General features: G+C 36.5%; 1 protein-coding gene across 3 annotated transcripts in view; it reads left to right on the forward strand.

Moving 5' to 3' along the window:
• The window catches only part of LOC129253366 (peptidoglycan-recognition protein LB), a 66,509-nt gene extending 51,294 nt beyond the window's left edge, over positions 1–15,215 (forward strand). For 2 of the 3 annotated variants that reach the window (XM_054891714.1, XM_054891713.1), the window contains exons 2-3: positions 14,047–14,394; positions 14,468–15,215. In XM_054891714.1, the coding sequence (XP_054747689.1) occupies positions 14,047–14,394; positions 14,468–14,679 (560 nt within the window). In that variant the 3' untranslated portion in view covers positions 14,680–15,215. Of the gene's footprint in view, positions 1–3,992; positions 4,033–14,046; positions 14,395–14,467 lie in introns of those variants that run through there. The other variant, XM_054891715.1, reaches the window with a different exon arrangement.
• The last annotated feature ends 259 nt before the right edge of the window (positions 15,216–15,474 follow it).

Consider the following 15,474-nt stretch of genomic DNA (forward strand, 5'->3'; position numbering starts at 1 on the left):
AAGGTTTTAATTAATTTTGACATTCAATTTTAGCATGAAGCTATTGCCCCAATTCAGCATAAAAAATGTGATAAGTGATATTAGGAGCGCAACAATTTATTGAAACGGAAATTCAAATGCGATTGGTATAAATTTAAATCTGTTTGCGGGTTAAATATTTCCCAGTTTTTTATTCAGTGCTTCCCTGTCCAACTAAAATGGTAGTTTGCATAAATTCTCTACCTCGGTTTGCCGCAAATCAGCTTATTATATGAGTGTGCATACCTACAGTGTCGGACAAATCATTTGCAGCTGACGCAAAGGCTTCAATTTTTTTTCTGACAAAGTCATTTTTTCTTTGAAAATGTTTTTTAATTTTTATTTTGGAAACTAGCGCATATATGCAACGTATTTAAAAATGATTATTGACATCTATTTTTGTAGATAGTTATATTCGAAAAAAGTTGAAGATATATGGCAATCCTGCGCGACAAAATAATGAACACTTTGTTTGCTTTACTAGGCAACGGTAAAAACAATCAAACCCTCGTTTCGTCTTCTAACTGTATTGCGTTTAATTAGGTCGGGACATTTGCCGCATTATTTGTGCGGAAGAATTTGTTGTCGCAACGCGCTTTATTTGAGAAATTTTTGATAAAGTAAAACCGAATTCGGTGTTATTGACGACTATAATAATGGAACTTCTCAATAAAACATTTCTAAAAAATATAAAATTCATAAGACGTCAATTTCACGATTTATTTTAAAATTTATAAACAATTAAACTGTTGCAGTAGTACAGCGTGGAGGCCGGCCAACCAAATTGATTACGAGGGGTGCCTTTTATATGTCGAGATTTGGCAACCCTGGTGTTACAATCTGGCAACTGAACCTGTGTCGCAAAGTTTGACATTTTTTGGCTTTTACGTACTCAGAACGTTTTGAAATACCAGCGCTATTTGTGTTGTTTACAGTAACTTAAAAGATTCATCTCGGTCCAAAAATGGAATTAAATCGTGAACATTTTCGCGCGATTATTTTTTACAACTTTTGACGTATATTAGATTAACTCAGCAACATTGCATGGATGAACTTAATTCATTTTTTGGCAATGAAGCTCCATCAAGGACCAGTGTTTATCGATGGTATGGTGAATTCAATCGTGGTCGTAGTTCACTCCAAGAAGAATTTCGTGAAGGTCGTGCAAACTCAGTTGTTGTTCCGAAAACCACTGATGCTGTGCGCGAACTGATATTGCAAGATCGTCATGTGACCTATCGTGAGTTTGAGACAATCTTAGACAAAAGTTGTTCGCGCACGAAGCACTTCCAAGCAAATGGTCGCCTGTTTTTTCGGAAAAACTGGGCATGTCGCAACCGTCCCACTAGAAAAACGCAGAAAAGTAAATTCTGAGTGGTACACAACCATCTGTTTGCCAGTTGTCTTCCAAAAATTAGGAACACCAATCGCCAAAGACGGATCACTCTTCACCAGGACAATACGAGCTCTCACACATCGGCTCAAACAACTGCATTTTTGAGCACCCAAAACATCGAATTAATGGGTCATCCGCCGTATAGTCCTGACTTGGCACTGAATGACTTCTTTTTATTCCAGCACGTAAAAAACAAACTGAAAGGTCAACGTTTTTCGACACCTGAAGAAGCGGTTGCGGCATTCAGAATGCATGTTTTGGAGGTACCTCATTCAGAGTGGCAAAAGTGCTTCGACAATTGATTCAAACGCATGCAAAAGTGTATAGATCTTCATTGAGAATATTTTGAAAAAGAATAAAGTAATTTTCGATTATTAAATTTTGTTTTTGTTCTCTAATCCCGACATATAAAAGGCACCCCTCGTAAAAATCTGATGCTGGGATTGTAAGAAAAATAACGAAATTTCGCATTAAAAGTGCTCAAAGGTTGGTAAAAGAGTTCCAGTTAAAAAAATCCGCTGATTAGTAAACAGAACCAGCAAAAACGTTTGCAGTTCGCTGGCCTGTAAGCAAGTCCCTTTCAGTGGCGAGTTCAAATTTAATTTGACAGAAAGTGATGGCGCACGAAGTTTCCGTCGTCCACGAAGCAACGGTTCTCATGATTTTTGAAGGCAGTAAAACATAGTGGCTCTTTTTGGTTTGGGGGTGCTTTTCCTCTTCCGGTTTGGTGCCGCTTCATCGTATTAATGGTGCTAATCTATAGTGTGTTTACAGAGACCGCCACATGCAGAGTGGGGAATGCCACTTAAGTGAGTCTTCCAAGAGAACAATGACTAGAAGCACACGGCAAAGGTCCTTAAATCGCCATAAGAATAAAGTGGACGTAATGAGGTCGCCCACACAAACCCAGACGTTAACCGAATGCAAAACTTATGAGAAATTATAAAAAAGAGAGTTGATCGTAATAATGTGGCTAATTTTTACAAAGAGTTCTGGAAGCGTGGAGAAATATATGCCAGATCATCGTCGACAATTTGTTAGCATCAATGCTGAGGCGGTGCATGACAATTATTGAGAGCCACAGATTTGCCACGAAATATTTATGTATTTTTTCTTTGAGTTTATTGAGTTAAGTTGCAATTGTTTTGTCTCATTGAATATACAGTGGGTCAATAAAGAACTCGGACACTCAAGTGATGTGGTTTTAAAACAAAAAATATATATTAAAATGCAAATCTATTGCGTTTACAGGTCACCTTTATTTTCGTTTTTCAAAACTACAAAAAACATACAAAAACTTGAACTCATTCGTATGATACATAGAAAATACAAACATAAAAACTTAGTAAAATGCATGACAAAAACGAAATCGGGCATATATACAAAGTACAGTTCGACAAATAATATTTAGGAAAAAACAATATGATTAATATTTAGTCGGCAAGCCTTTTGTTCTCTCACAGCATTCAGTTTTCTTGGCATAGAAACGACAAGGTTCTTGCATGTTAAAGGATCTATTTTCCCCCACTCTTCCTAAATAGCAGAACATAGAAGAGTATTTCTTGTTTCTTCAGTTGGTTTTCCAAATGAGCCCACATATGTCCAATTACATTGATGTCTGGAGATTGTGGAGGTGTTTCAAGTACTTTGTACAGACATCAAGTGTCTTATGCTTAGGCACCTCCTTAATTCCCAGCTTTTCAGCACTTTGGACCAAATTTTCTTTCATAATTGTTAAGTAATATTTGTGGTCCATATTGCTGTTAATGGGGCACAAATTTCCAGCACCAGCAGGGGGCATACAACCCCATACCATTACCGACCCACCTCCATGTTTAACTGTCGGACGTACATAAGTGTTTTCCCAGCAACTCTTCATTAGGCTTTCTCCACACATATGTTTGTCTGTGTGACCTAAATATTTTAATCTTGCTTTTATGTGCAAATAAAACGTGCTTCCAGCACTCGAAATCCTTATCCCCATGGCGCTTTGCGAATTTTATTCTCTTATGTCGGCTACTCTCGTTGATGAAATTTTTTTTTCGTGCAACTCTTTCATTATAATTATTGTTTCGCATCACTATACGTATACTTTCGGGGTTGCAGTTAATATTATGGTGTTGGGCGACTTCTGTTGCGTGCTTAGGAGCGCTCAAATTTGAATTTTTCTTAATTTGTTGCAGCATCCACCGTTCATCTGCATCCGAAAACAGTTTTGGTCGTCCCTATTTCTTCTTATTTTCCACGGATTTTGTTTCTTTGAAACGTTTTATCACATCCTATACAGTCGAACAGGATCTATCCAGTACCTATGCGATTTCCCGAACGGTTTTACCCTTTTCATGATGACTAATAATTAAATTTCTGAAGTGAATTGAGCTTTGTCCACGCTCTCTACCGATGCTTATAATTTGGACTTTTATTGAACAAAACACGACAGAAATTTTACTTCGCTTTATTACATTTGGTTCTTTCTTAGCACTGTTCTACCGGGAGCAAATTAATTGTGGGATTTCCCGTTTTAAAGTGCCAACTAATTGCAATAATGTCAGATGTCCGACTTCTTTTTTGACACCAATTTTGCGAATGCTGCATGATACATTTTTTATATCAAGGAGGTAATAGATTTGTAAATCATTATTATTTTTTTTAGAATCCTATTGAATATCCAATAAAAAAATATATAAATAAAAATACTTAACTTCCTCCTTTCCATTTCCTAGACAAATTTTGAATTTGAAGCTGCATGCTATGTATGCCCGACTGCTTTATTGAGCCACTGTAGGCGTGGCATTAACTTCGGAATTGAAATAAACCTTCCTTTGTTGTTTATATGAATAAGCTTCCATTGTTTATAGCAAAAATAAAATAAAAGGCCACAGCCATTTAACTGCAATCGAGATTATTCACATTATTTGTCCGATACTGTACATGCATACATACATACATACAAGAACACATACAATAGATGTATTTTTTATGCTGTCATAACAGCCTGTTTGCTGTCAAATTTATTATTTAAAATACTGTTTTTGTCTAATTTGTCATTATTAATTAAAGGCAATTAAATTTGTCTCATCGGGAAAACATAATGCGCGCTGCTGTGCTCCCGTGTTACCTCACACCTTCGTCAACCATATGGAAATTTGGGTATTGCTTATGCTGCTTTGAGGCCTGAATCACCAATGACTGTTTAAAATTCATCAATGGTGCCATTATAAATTCATCGCCATGTCTATTTGTATGGCCAAAAATTTATTCCCTTATACGAATATGCGCGTTTTTGCCTTTCATTGGATATTCAAATTGATTTGATTTGTATCGCTTTAATTAAATTATGCCATTACACCAATAACAAATCGAAATGGAAATAAATATGCGTGTATATACATACATACATACATACATACATACATATGTTAAAAGTGCAGATTAGTGTCCATGCTTTTTGTTTGTGCACATGAATGGGCGACTGATTATTCGAGTTGCTGGAATAGCCAAGAGCTATTGAGCTGAGCTGACAGCTATCGAAAAACATTCAATTCACGTTTTGGTCAATATGCAGCAAAATAAATGAAACGAAACAGATACAATTCATAATTTTCAATTATTTACATGCATACAAGCATTCATACATACATACATACATATGCTGGTGGTAAATTTTTGAACAATTTATGCAATGGGGTTGCACGTTTCCGATTTTCGGAAATCTAAAATTGTGTGATATTTTAGAATCTTCATTTTAACAAACGTTAGGTCAGAAAACTGTTATGAGATATTTAGTTTATTTGCTTCAATTTTTTTGAAATATTATATATTATATTTAAGAAGATCATTTTTCCTGCTGCTTTCAATATACAGGGTGGAGCTTGCTCTTTAAACTATCCAATTTTTTTACTAAAATTAAATCCATCATGTGTCATATAAAATCCATCAAAGTTCTATTCCGCTTTTCGCTTGAACAAAGTTTGAAAATATTAAAATCGAATAGCGAAAATCAAAAAATCGAATAGTTCGCAGAAACGGTAAATGAGTTGTAGGCCTGAAAGCTGCTATTTAACTTCAATGCACAATTTCTTTCCTCGTAGCGCGTGTTTACCATTCAAAAGTGCCCAGGAATCTCCGGTCATGAAACACCAAATAATAGAAAAAGTAGTTTGTAATAGCAGTCACCTGTCGACAGAGAATTGCAAATTCCTAAAAGTGTTTCTGCCACGAAAAAGATCTTCATAAAAATCCAACTAACGTTGGACTGAAATTGTAGGTCCCTCCAACTTGGGAAAACATCAAGACACACGCTTAAAATAGATGGAGGGGTTCGGCCAGACACCCAATAAAGGGTGTAAGTGCCAATTATATGTTTATATATAAATGTATAAGTACACCCAGCTCTCTTTTCACACGATCCTTTTTGAAATAACACAATTCACTTATATATTTTTTTACACGAAATTTTCGTTCTTGCATGAATTTCAAAACAAAAACAAACTTTTCTAAACAAACATAATTCCTAAAAGGATGTCTTATTAAGTAAAAAAAATTTCGTGTAGGCGCAATAAGTATATTTTAGAACTAGACAAGTTGGTTAGAGTGGTGATTCAACCAGAATCCAACTAGCGCTTCCGCACCATTTTGTTCCACCACCATAGAGGTTGTTGGCTATACGAAAGAATAGCGACATTGCGCTTAAAAGAGAAATCTGCGATTAGTAGCCTACTAGCTTCCCCAACTGCAAGTACTTCCGGCTGGAAGACACTGCAGGCATTAGGGAGACGCACAGATTTTTCAATTTTAAGTCTATAAGAATATATACCTGCTCCAGCACCACAATCCATTTTACGGTATAGACTGTAGTGTCGAAGTTGTGTAGTGAGAATCCCTTATTACATTCTTTCTTAGATGGAAAGAGAATGGCAAAATTCCTATTGAATGTTATCGTCGGGGTGACTACATGCCTCCTCTTCACCGAGGTTAACTGAATTTGACTGGCATGACTATAAGTTTTTTCTTTCCAGCGACCCGCTTCATTTAACCGACCGTTATTGCACAGGCTGATTTTTGTATTCTGCCGAGTAATTTGATGTTGTATTCTCTCTAGAGCTTTCCACCAAGACATACGTTAAAGTTTGTCATATAACCGCCTTATACAACCATAATGTATACAACTTCTGCTTTCCTTATCCAAGTCAAGTCCAACTGTCCGTTAAAATTTCAACGTCTAGTTGGATAACAAATATTGTACAAGGTGGTGCAAAATTAATCATCCAATTTACTGAATTAAAAAAATAATTTTAGTGATGGAAATTTTTACTTCAGCCTTTACGCGCTCCATTGCTTTCCTATTTGTATGCTGCAGCTATTTAATTCACAAGTGTCAAATTTTATTGGAGTACGACGACATTTGCAAAAATTATAAATCTTCTGATAGGGGCATCTTGTGGAAACAACTCGGGGGAAAGCAAAACAGACTTTCAAACTTCCAACGAAAAAACCAACAGAAGCCATTAATAGTTTGAATAAAACCTGTCAGATGTGCTGGACATATCTGACATAGTAGCTGACATATCTGAACCGATTCGTTTCTGGACCGTCTCAAGGCCATAGTCAAGGCAACATGTGGGTATATCGAGCAAAAGTGAATTGATTTTTAATTTTATATTATTTTCACACATTTTTTACTTTGAATTGAGTAAAAGTAATTTTCCAAACTAAATTGATGGCCTTTTTAATTGGTTACACATCGAGTGCCGGGCCCTGTAGTCCGTAAAATAGTGAATTCTTGTGATCAAGTAATGATGAGTAGTTGCAAAATTAATTTTTTCCCCTAATTTCAATTTGAATTTTTATGTGTTTGGTACTTATGGATTGAAATTTCGCTGTAAACTAATTAGGATTTTTGTTTGTAGTAAAAATGAATATTCGAAACTCCAGATCACCCTAGATAGACTTATGTACAATATGTAAAAGTCGCTTTAAAGAGCTCGCAAAATAACTCATAATTTTAGGTTAAAAAAAATTGTGCCCGAAAACTGTCTGGTAATATCTACTCCGCTGGCAGACTCGTAGAAGTTGACATGACTCATTCACTATTTTTGTTTTCAAATGTAAAATTGTATATCTGCCAACTTAGCGCGCAGAGAAGGCGAGTATTGAAACTGTGTCCTTAAAAACAAATATTTAAGCAAAAACAAAAACTCTCCCTGAGTTTGTGTTACAATACCCTTAGAAATATATATTTTATTAGAAAAAAAACCTAAATAAAAATAAAAATCTGCGCAAATGCTATCCAAATTTATAAAAAAAATCACGTTGGTTGGACTGGAAAGCGTCTGAAAATTGTCGAAATTCCATAAAATAAAAAAAATGCTGCAAAAAAAATGCTCAAAGCATATGTATATGTATATTAGAGCGTATCACCAAAAAAAAGTCGGCCGTACCTCCCCTCATATGAAGTGTTTTTGAAAAACATTAAAAAAAATTTTTTTTTTTCTGGCAGCCCTAGATGTCGCCCAATTACATTTTTCTTCATATCTTCGGCATTTATTGTCGGATTTTAAAGTGTGAGACATCAATTTTTTTGTCTCAAAGAGGAGGTTTTTCTCAAGAAAGTTCATTGAGCTCATGCGTTTCCTTGTGGTACTTATCCACCATATCTTAGTTTCTACCACCCTAATGTAACAACCTAATGTCAGTTAGTTGAAGACCGTAAAAAATCATAAATCTTTTGCGAAAAAAGTATTTCGATTAGTAGAACCAGAAATATAAACAATTTATTATTAGTCTAAAGCCATACAAGAAAAAGTAAATTTTATTCAAGTTCAAGCTTGCTTTATTCAAATTCAAGCTTGCTTTATTTCTGCCGGCTCTCGAGCTTAGATTAAATGTGGCCCATGCGTTGTTCCTCGGTGACCGCCATTGCAGATTCATGAACTGTATGAACAAATCGCTCGGTATTTTGGGAAGGATATGCTGTGAAAAAGATCAGTGAAAATGCCGATAAAAGAGAAGCAAAGAAAAATTAATGGTTTTCGTTGTGCATACCTGGTAATTCAAATATTTCATTGGAATATTGTAATGCTTCGAGGTGATCTTTCGCGAAGAACTGCAAGCATGGTGTGGTTCAGCCTGTTCGAATCTATCCCAATCTATAACATTAAAATATTTGTCACTCTCGAAATTTATAAAATTATCCTCTTTCGGACCAAACATTTGACGAACACATCCATTAGCTTCTCTGCAGGCTGCTAAGATCTTTGTGTATCCATCTGAACGTACGAATGGATCTGTATCGGTTATCATCGATATCAAAATATTTTCTGGGTGCAGAAAGTATAAGTTATTTTTTATGACCGGACGGACAATATTTTGAATGTCTTGTGGCAATTGGCGAATCCAAGTGATGTATTTGAAAACATGACGACATCCGTGAATTACAAGTGGTTGGTTTTTAACCAGAAACCAGAAAGGAGCATAAACTTTTACAATAAAGTCAGCAAGTGTTTTTAGTGTTATTGAGGGTTGCTCGCACGTTATATAATAGCGAAGAATTCGAGACGCTGTTGTCAGCCAACGGGCTGTACTCATAGCACCGGTCTTCTCGCTTGCTAAACTCTCGTCACCCTCTGCTGTATGAACAGCCCGGACCATACGATAAAAATATAATTGGTCGCCCCGAATATTGAAGTCCTCAATATTATCTGGCATCTCACCCATTGGAATGCGTTGGAAATTTTTTTTAACCTAACAAAACAAAACAAGTTAGAAAATATATTGATAACACTGTTATACTATAGTTGAAAAATCCAACAGACGTGGTATGGATCATTTCTATATCATTTCGATACGATGAATTCCATGGCTTTAACCGGTCTGCAAAGTAAGCGAATAATAATAAATGTTTCCTTTGCGAATATTGAGACGTCTCCATGCTTATAAGGAAAAAATATTTTGTTTGACCTAACTTTGCAAAACAAATAACACCAATGAATTCAGCGCACCGATATGATATAGAAATGACCTATCGTCCGTCTGCGGACAAAAAAAGTCAAAAAACTATAACAGTGTAATTTTAATGGTCTTATACGAAACAAGTCAAAGAGATGATGAGTGTTGGAACGATTTTCCATAATCCCTTGTCAAATTTGGTTTTGAGACAACACAGACAAGTCAAAGAGAGTTAAAAACAGAGGTTGTATAAACTTACAGAATAAAGCATACAGTTTTGAATGCAAGCTCTGATATTTCCCGGCCATACTCCAGGACCTTTCTGTCTTCCAAGCAAGGATCTCAATAGTGCATTAAAAGGCAATTCGTTAAAATGAAAAAGCCACATAAACCATTGCAACGGTCTCTGTAGATGACATTCCATTTTTGCAACTACCCCACCTTTGTAGCCAGTGTTGGTAGGAGTTCCATCACAACAAATGGCAACCAAGTCATCCGTACTTATATGTTGTTGTTCTAAATATCCCACGATGCTCCTCTGTATTCCAGTTGCGGAACTTTCAGTGGGCGTGGCATAGCCGAGAAATTTCGAACCGGGCTCTTTTACGATGGTGATATGTTCTTCATTTAACACAACATTCCGGATCACATTTGCCTCTGTTACTCTTTTTAAAGTTTTCTCTTTTTTGCCATCGAATGAGATACACTTTACAGAGTCATCACATTTGGCCGCCGCTAATGCTTCTTTGCGGAACTTCACACGTTCCCTATATACTTTGTTTTTGTCGATGATAAGCCCATCAAACAACTCATTAATTTGTGCAAGTGATTCTGCTGATTCCTCCTGTTTGGCTTTTGCAGCAATTCTCAAATCTTTTATCAGCATAGTCGCAAGCAATGCATCGTAACGAACAGAGGTGTCGCTGCGGTCCAAAGCCGAACAAAAATTACGCAAGGAAATATCCTCAATTGATATATATTTTTTTTCGTGCCGCTCACATTTTCTTCAAATTCTTGTTCTTCTTCGCTGTCTGGTAAGTACTCAATAGAGTAAACGTCGCTACGTATAGTGTTTGATGAACAAACTGTCGTCATTTCTTGTATGTCGTTCGTCGTCCTCACATCTACATTATCAAGAGTCATTAATCGTGGACCACACTGATCGATGAAAAAAGTTTTAGTATCATCTGGAATTTTATTGCAGGCTGTGCAGTTGCATAAATTATTTTTTTCAATTCTACATACGCAACGCGATATCATAAATAATGTATTCCACTCGTTTTCATCGTATTTCGATAGATGTTTCACTACGTTATAGTACTTATTCACAACACTATCTAATTTTCTACGCGTAACACTATTAGATAAAATTGGAATACCTGCACGTTGCCACAAAAGACGCACTTTCCTTAAAATTTCTTGCTTATAAACTCCCGATCACTTCTATGACGAAGTAAAATGACAATTGATTATGATGTCAAGGGCAAAACATAAAACAGAAAAAAGTAGATAAGCAATAGTCCAGTTAATTTATAAAAAATAAGGTGGAGCATGCCGAAAAATGTATAAAGAAAATAAGGCACCTAATGTATGGCTTTCAACTAAAAACAAAATTGGTTTCATTTCGAGTTCTATTGAATTAATTGAAGTACTTTTTTCGCCAAAGATTTACGATTTTTTACGGTCTTTAATTTGCTGTTATTAGATCGGTACATTAGAGTGGTAGCAACTGAGATATGGTGGGTAGGTACCACAACGGAGCGCCTGTGATCAATGAGCTTTTTTAGGAAAAACCCACTCCTTGAGACAAACAAATTTGTGTATCACACTTTAAAATCCGACATTGATCTGGCTGGCACTTATCCGTAAGGTCATTCGTAATATTCAAGTTCGAAGAGCCAAAGCATCTAAGCGTGGCCAGTGACAGAGAAGATATCTGACAGACTTTTGCTTCTCTTAATTTTCCTTGGTCTATTAAGAGCGCCGACCATTTCGTCCACATTCTTTTTGTAGCATTACATGTCAGGTTATCAGTCCATCTCGTGTTGGCTGAAGTGACAAAGCTACTTGTACGACGCAGTTGATGGCTTGAGAGGGGTATACCTACAATTCTCATTCCAAGAGGGAGACGAGTCGTAGTGCACTCTCTCGCTAATGTATGTATAAAAATGAGAATGTTGCGAATCCAAGTTTCAATGCTTATGGCTCTATGAAAATCAGAAGGTTTGGAGTCTTATATGGTAAATAAAATTTATTTTTGATTTTGGTATAACAAAAAATATTTAATAATTAATCAAGTGCGCCAAAATCTTCTGATTCATTTTTCATTCATTTTTCAATCATAAGTCTAAAACAGTAAATGGTCTAAGAACTTTCACATCTCATATTTCCATTTTTTGTATTGCTTTTTCAATCATAATTTTGGTATTTAGTGTCCATAATTGTCAACTTGTATCCACCCTAATACTATTGAGGGAATAATGCATGAGTGTTTTAAATACTTTTTGATTCTCTTTTTTCTAAATATTTCGTATGCACAATCGATCGCCTTAAATCGCACAGTTGCTTAGGAGGAGTGTGAAATGTGCAATAAATAACAGCCCATTATACTTATAATATACATGTCCGTATATGTATGTATGTTGTGTGTGCACAAGTGAGAATATGCCAAATATGTATGTATATACATGCGTACATATATACATACAGAATTAATATTTGACAATTCAATACTTTTAATTCAACCGGATTATTGGCTTGAGCGCTTGTGAGAGTAGTCGCAAATCAGTTTTTGTTTTTTATCAGCGTTTTTTTATTATCTGTATTTAGAAGTTAAACAATTTTCTTTTTTCAAACAAAACCTAAAAATCAAAGCAACGCCAATTACATTAACTTTATTAGCCTTCCTATTTGCCGTTCATAAATCATTTTGATTGGTGAAATTTATGTAGAGCCACTTTTTCCTGCGTATTCCGTTTTATTTCAAGAAGTCGTAAATCCATTAAAGTGAAAGTTTATCAACAGAGTAAAAGCACATGCATAGGCGATCCATTGTGAAGCATATTTCTACAGACTATTCGGACACCAAAGGTTTGTCTCCACAGAGTCATGGTTCCACACACTGCCTGACATTTTGCGGCGTCTTGTTGGAGGTGCAAAGCAAAAAAGCCACAGCTTGCTCGCTGCCAGTAATATGACTCTATTTTCAGTTCTAATGAATTATGGATTAATGGTATAGCTTATAGAGAAATTTACTCGTACCAAACCAAGTGGTAACTGTTTACTTGGCACATATATAATACATATACGGTCATTAAAATAAGAACGCTACCTTAATCTGTCGATTTTCTTGTGCCGCTCGGACAAATTTAAAGCTATTGTTGAAATTTTGCTTTTTTTTTTTTTTTGATAAATAGCACCACTGCCTCGTTGTGAATTTAGTTTTGCTCAAGAGCACGAGCAATGCTATGGACCAGAAATTATGCAAAAATGGTATAATTTGGTGCGACGAAACAAAAACAAAATTTATTTGGAAATGATGCTGGGTGGAATGTCAGTCGTCCTAAACGACAAAAGTTCTCACCGCGGTTCACAAAACAAAAAAACAGTGAAGATCTGTGGCGGCAACATAATGATTTGGGGATACCTCTCTTAGTACGGAGAGGGGCCTATTCGCCTCACAACGACGAAGGACCAGCTCACGCTTCAAAATTAATGAAAATAGGGTTCCAACTCGTTTCACATCATCCGTATTTTCCCTTCGGATTCGTGGTCTACTTTTTATTCCTCAGTTTGAAAAAACGGCTGGTGGGCAAAAAATATTTTATTCAAACGAGCAGGTGATAGCAGTACCGAATTGATATTTTTCAGACTTGAACAGCTCCTATGATTCGCAAGGGATTCACAAACTGGAACAGCAGTAGACGAAGTGTATACGTCTAAAAGAGACCATGTCGAAAAATAAAATAAAGTTTTTCCCAAACAATTTTTTTTCCTTGTTCACTCCTCTCGGGAGTATAAGGCCTCGACAAGACTGATTTCGATAATCTAGGTATTTGATTTCTGATAGGGTAGGTGATTAGCCAGTCGCTACCAGTCTTAAGTGGTGGAAATACCAACCTGTCCTTGCTTAGGAAGAGCGCCTTCTTTACTGATTAGAGCGTCATCTGTGTTTCACATTTCTCTGCAGAAGAATCGCACAGATGGTTGAGGACTTCGCTAAATTTGGTGTGTCTATTGAGCGGGAGTAAGCCTGGAATGGATAAGGTTTTGGGTGCGAGAAATGAGATCTTTTTTTTTAGAATTTTTTAGAAACCGAGAAACTAATATAGGTAAATTTGGAAAAGTGCGAGGACTGTGCTTTACGTGGGATTTGAACCCATAACCTCTGGGATGGCAGGCTAGTGCACTTACGCTAGACTACCGAGATCGCCACACAATTAAGTAGTTCTTATTTTTGCGCGGACTTTTCAATATTTTCAGTTCATTCATTCAATTTCATGACTTTTAATATTTTTCGCATTTTTTAAAACATGCATACGCAACTGAAGCTGTCTAACTAAGCTAAACCTTCAAAATTTATTATCATGCATTTGCAGTTATACATAAATACGTGCGTGTATAAATTCAAAATCAAATGTAAAAATTCACTTAAATGACGTTTCACTCTGCTCTTCTCCTTTCAGGTTTCGGCTTAGATATGCCTGACACAACCACACTTCTGATTCCGCGCTCCGAGTGGGGTGCGCGTCCACCAAAGCTCGTCGAAAACTTTCCCCGTCCAGCGCCATATGTCATCATACATCATTCGTACATGCCAAGTGCCTGCTACACGCCCGCCGATTGCCGCGAGGCGATGCGCTCCATGCAGGACTACCATCAACTGCAACGCGGCTGGAACGACATTGGCTATAGTTTTGCGATCGGCGGCGATGGCATGATTTATGCGGGACGTGGTTTCAATGTGGTTGGAGCGCATGCGCCCAAGTACAATGACAAAAGTGTTGGCATCTGCATGATTGGTGATTGGCGCAGTAAGTGTGAGCAACGGTGTCAAAAGCCGTGATTTATCTGCGGGCGAGTATAAATGAAATTTTCCTTTTTCAGCTGAATTGCCACCACCACAAATGCTCAAGGCGGTCAAATCACTGATCGAATTCGGCGTGGCGAATAATTATATTGACCCACAATACAAATTACTGGGGCATAGGCAAGTGCGCGACACTGAATGTCCTGGCACAAGACTGTTCGATGAGATTTCATCGTGGCCGCATTTCGTGCTCAATCCCAATGGAACGGAGAATGAGATTAGAAAGTGAGGAGATGCTACGGAGTGCAAAAAAAACGAAAAGAAAACAGAGGCCATGTGCAACACTTAGCATCCTGTGGAGGGAATGCCTTCTTCGTCAAAGTTCGCTATTAAGTTTAAATTTTATTTTATTTTTAAGTAGAAACTCTAACTCTATTTCAATGCATAGCAAATTTCACAGCGATTACTTAGTAAGTGATGGCAACTTTAAAGTAATAGTTCATTATAACTAGCGCCCAAAAATATACTAGTATTTAGCCAAAAAATGTACATCAAAGAAATTATTCTGCAATCAGGTTTTGCTGCAGCCAACTTTTGCGCGCCAGTCTATAGCTAATTATTCTAGTATTTGGTAGTCATTTTATGTGCTTAGTAGATTTATCTACCCAGGAGTAGAAATCTATATAATTTAGAATTGTATGTAGGTGTGATTCGATGTGGCAACCCTCAGTGCATGGCAAGTGTATCAAACCAGAGCCGTTATGTTTGTTAAGAGCCTGTAAAGTATGCTAAGTAAATGAGAAAAACGTGACAAATAAAATTAATATCAAGAGATTTTTTTCTACCATTTTTTAATCAACGAATAATGCGGTAAGACAAGGCTGCGCTTTAAGTTTTGAGGTATGGCAACACCACATTGTCATCGTCAATTTTGAAATTTTAATTGGTGAACGTACACAGAATTTTTTGTCATACGAATGTCTTTTGTGTTGTTTGCAGGTACTTCGAGGTCAAAAAATGGAATTAAATCGTAAAGATTTTGGTACGAGGACTATTTCATGATTTTCGATTTGCGTTAAACCAT

The sequence above is a fragment of the Anastrepha obliqua genome, chromosome 1 (genome assembly GCF_027943255.1).
Source record: "Anastrepha obliqua isolate idAnaObli1 chromosome 1, idAnaObli1_1.0, whole genome shotgun sequence".
NCBI classification, from domain to species: domain Eukaryota; kingdom Metazoa; phylum Arthropoda; class Insecta; order Diptera; family Tephritidae; genus Anastrepha; species Anastrepha obliqua.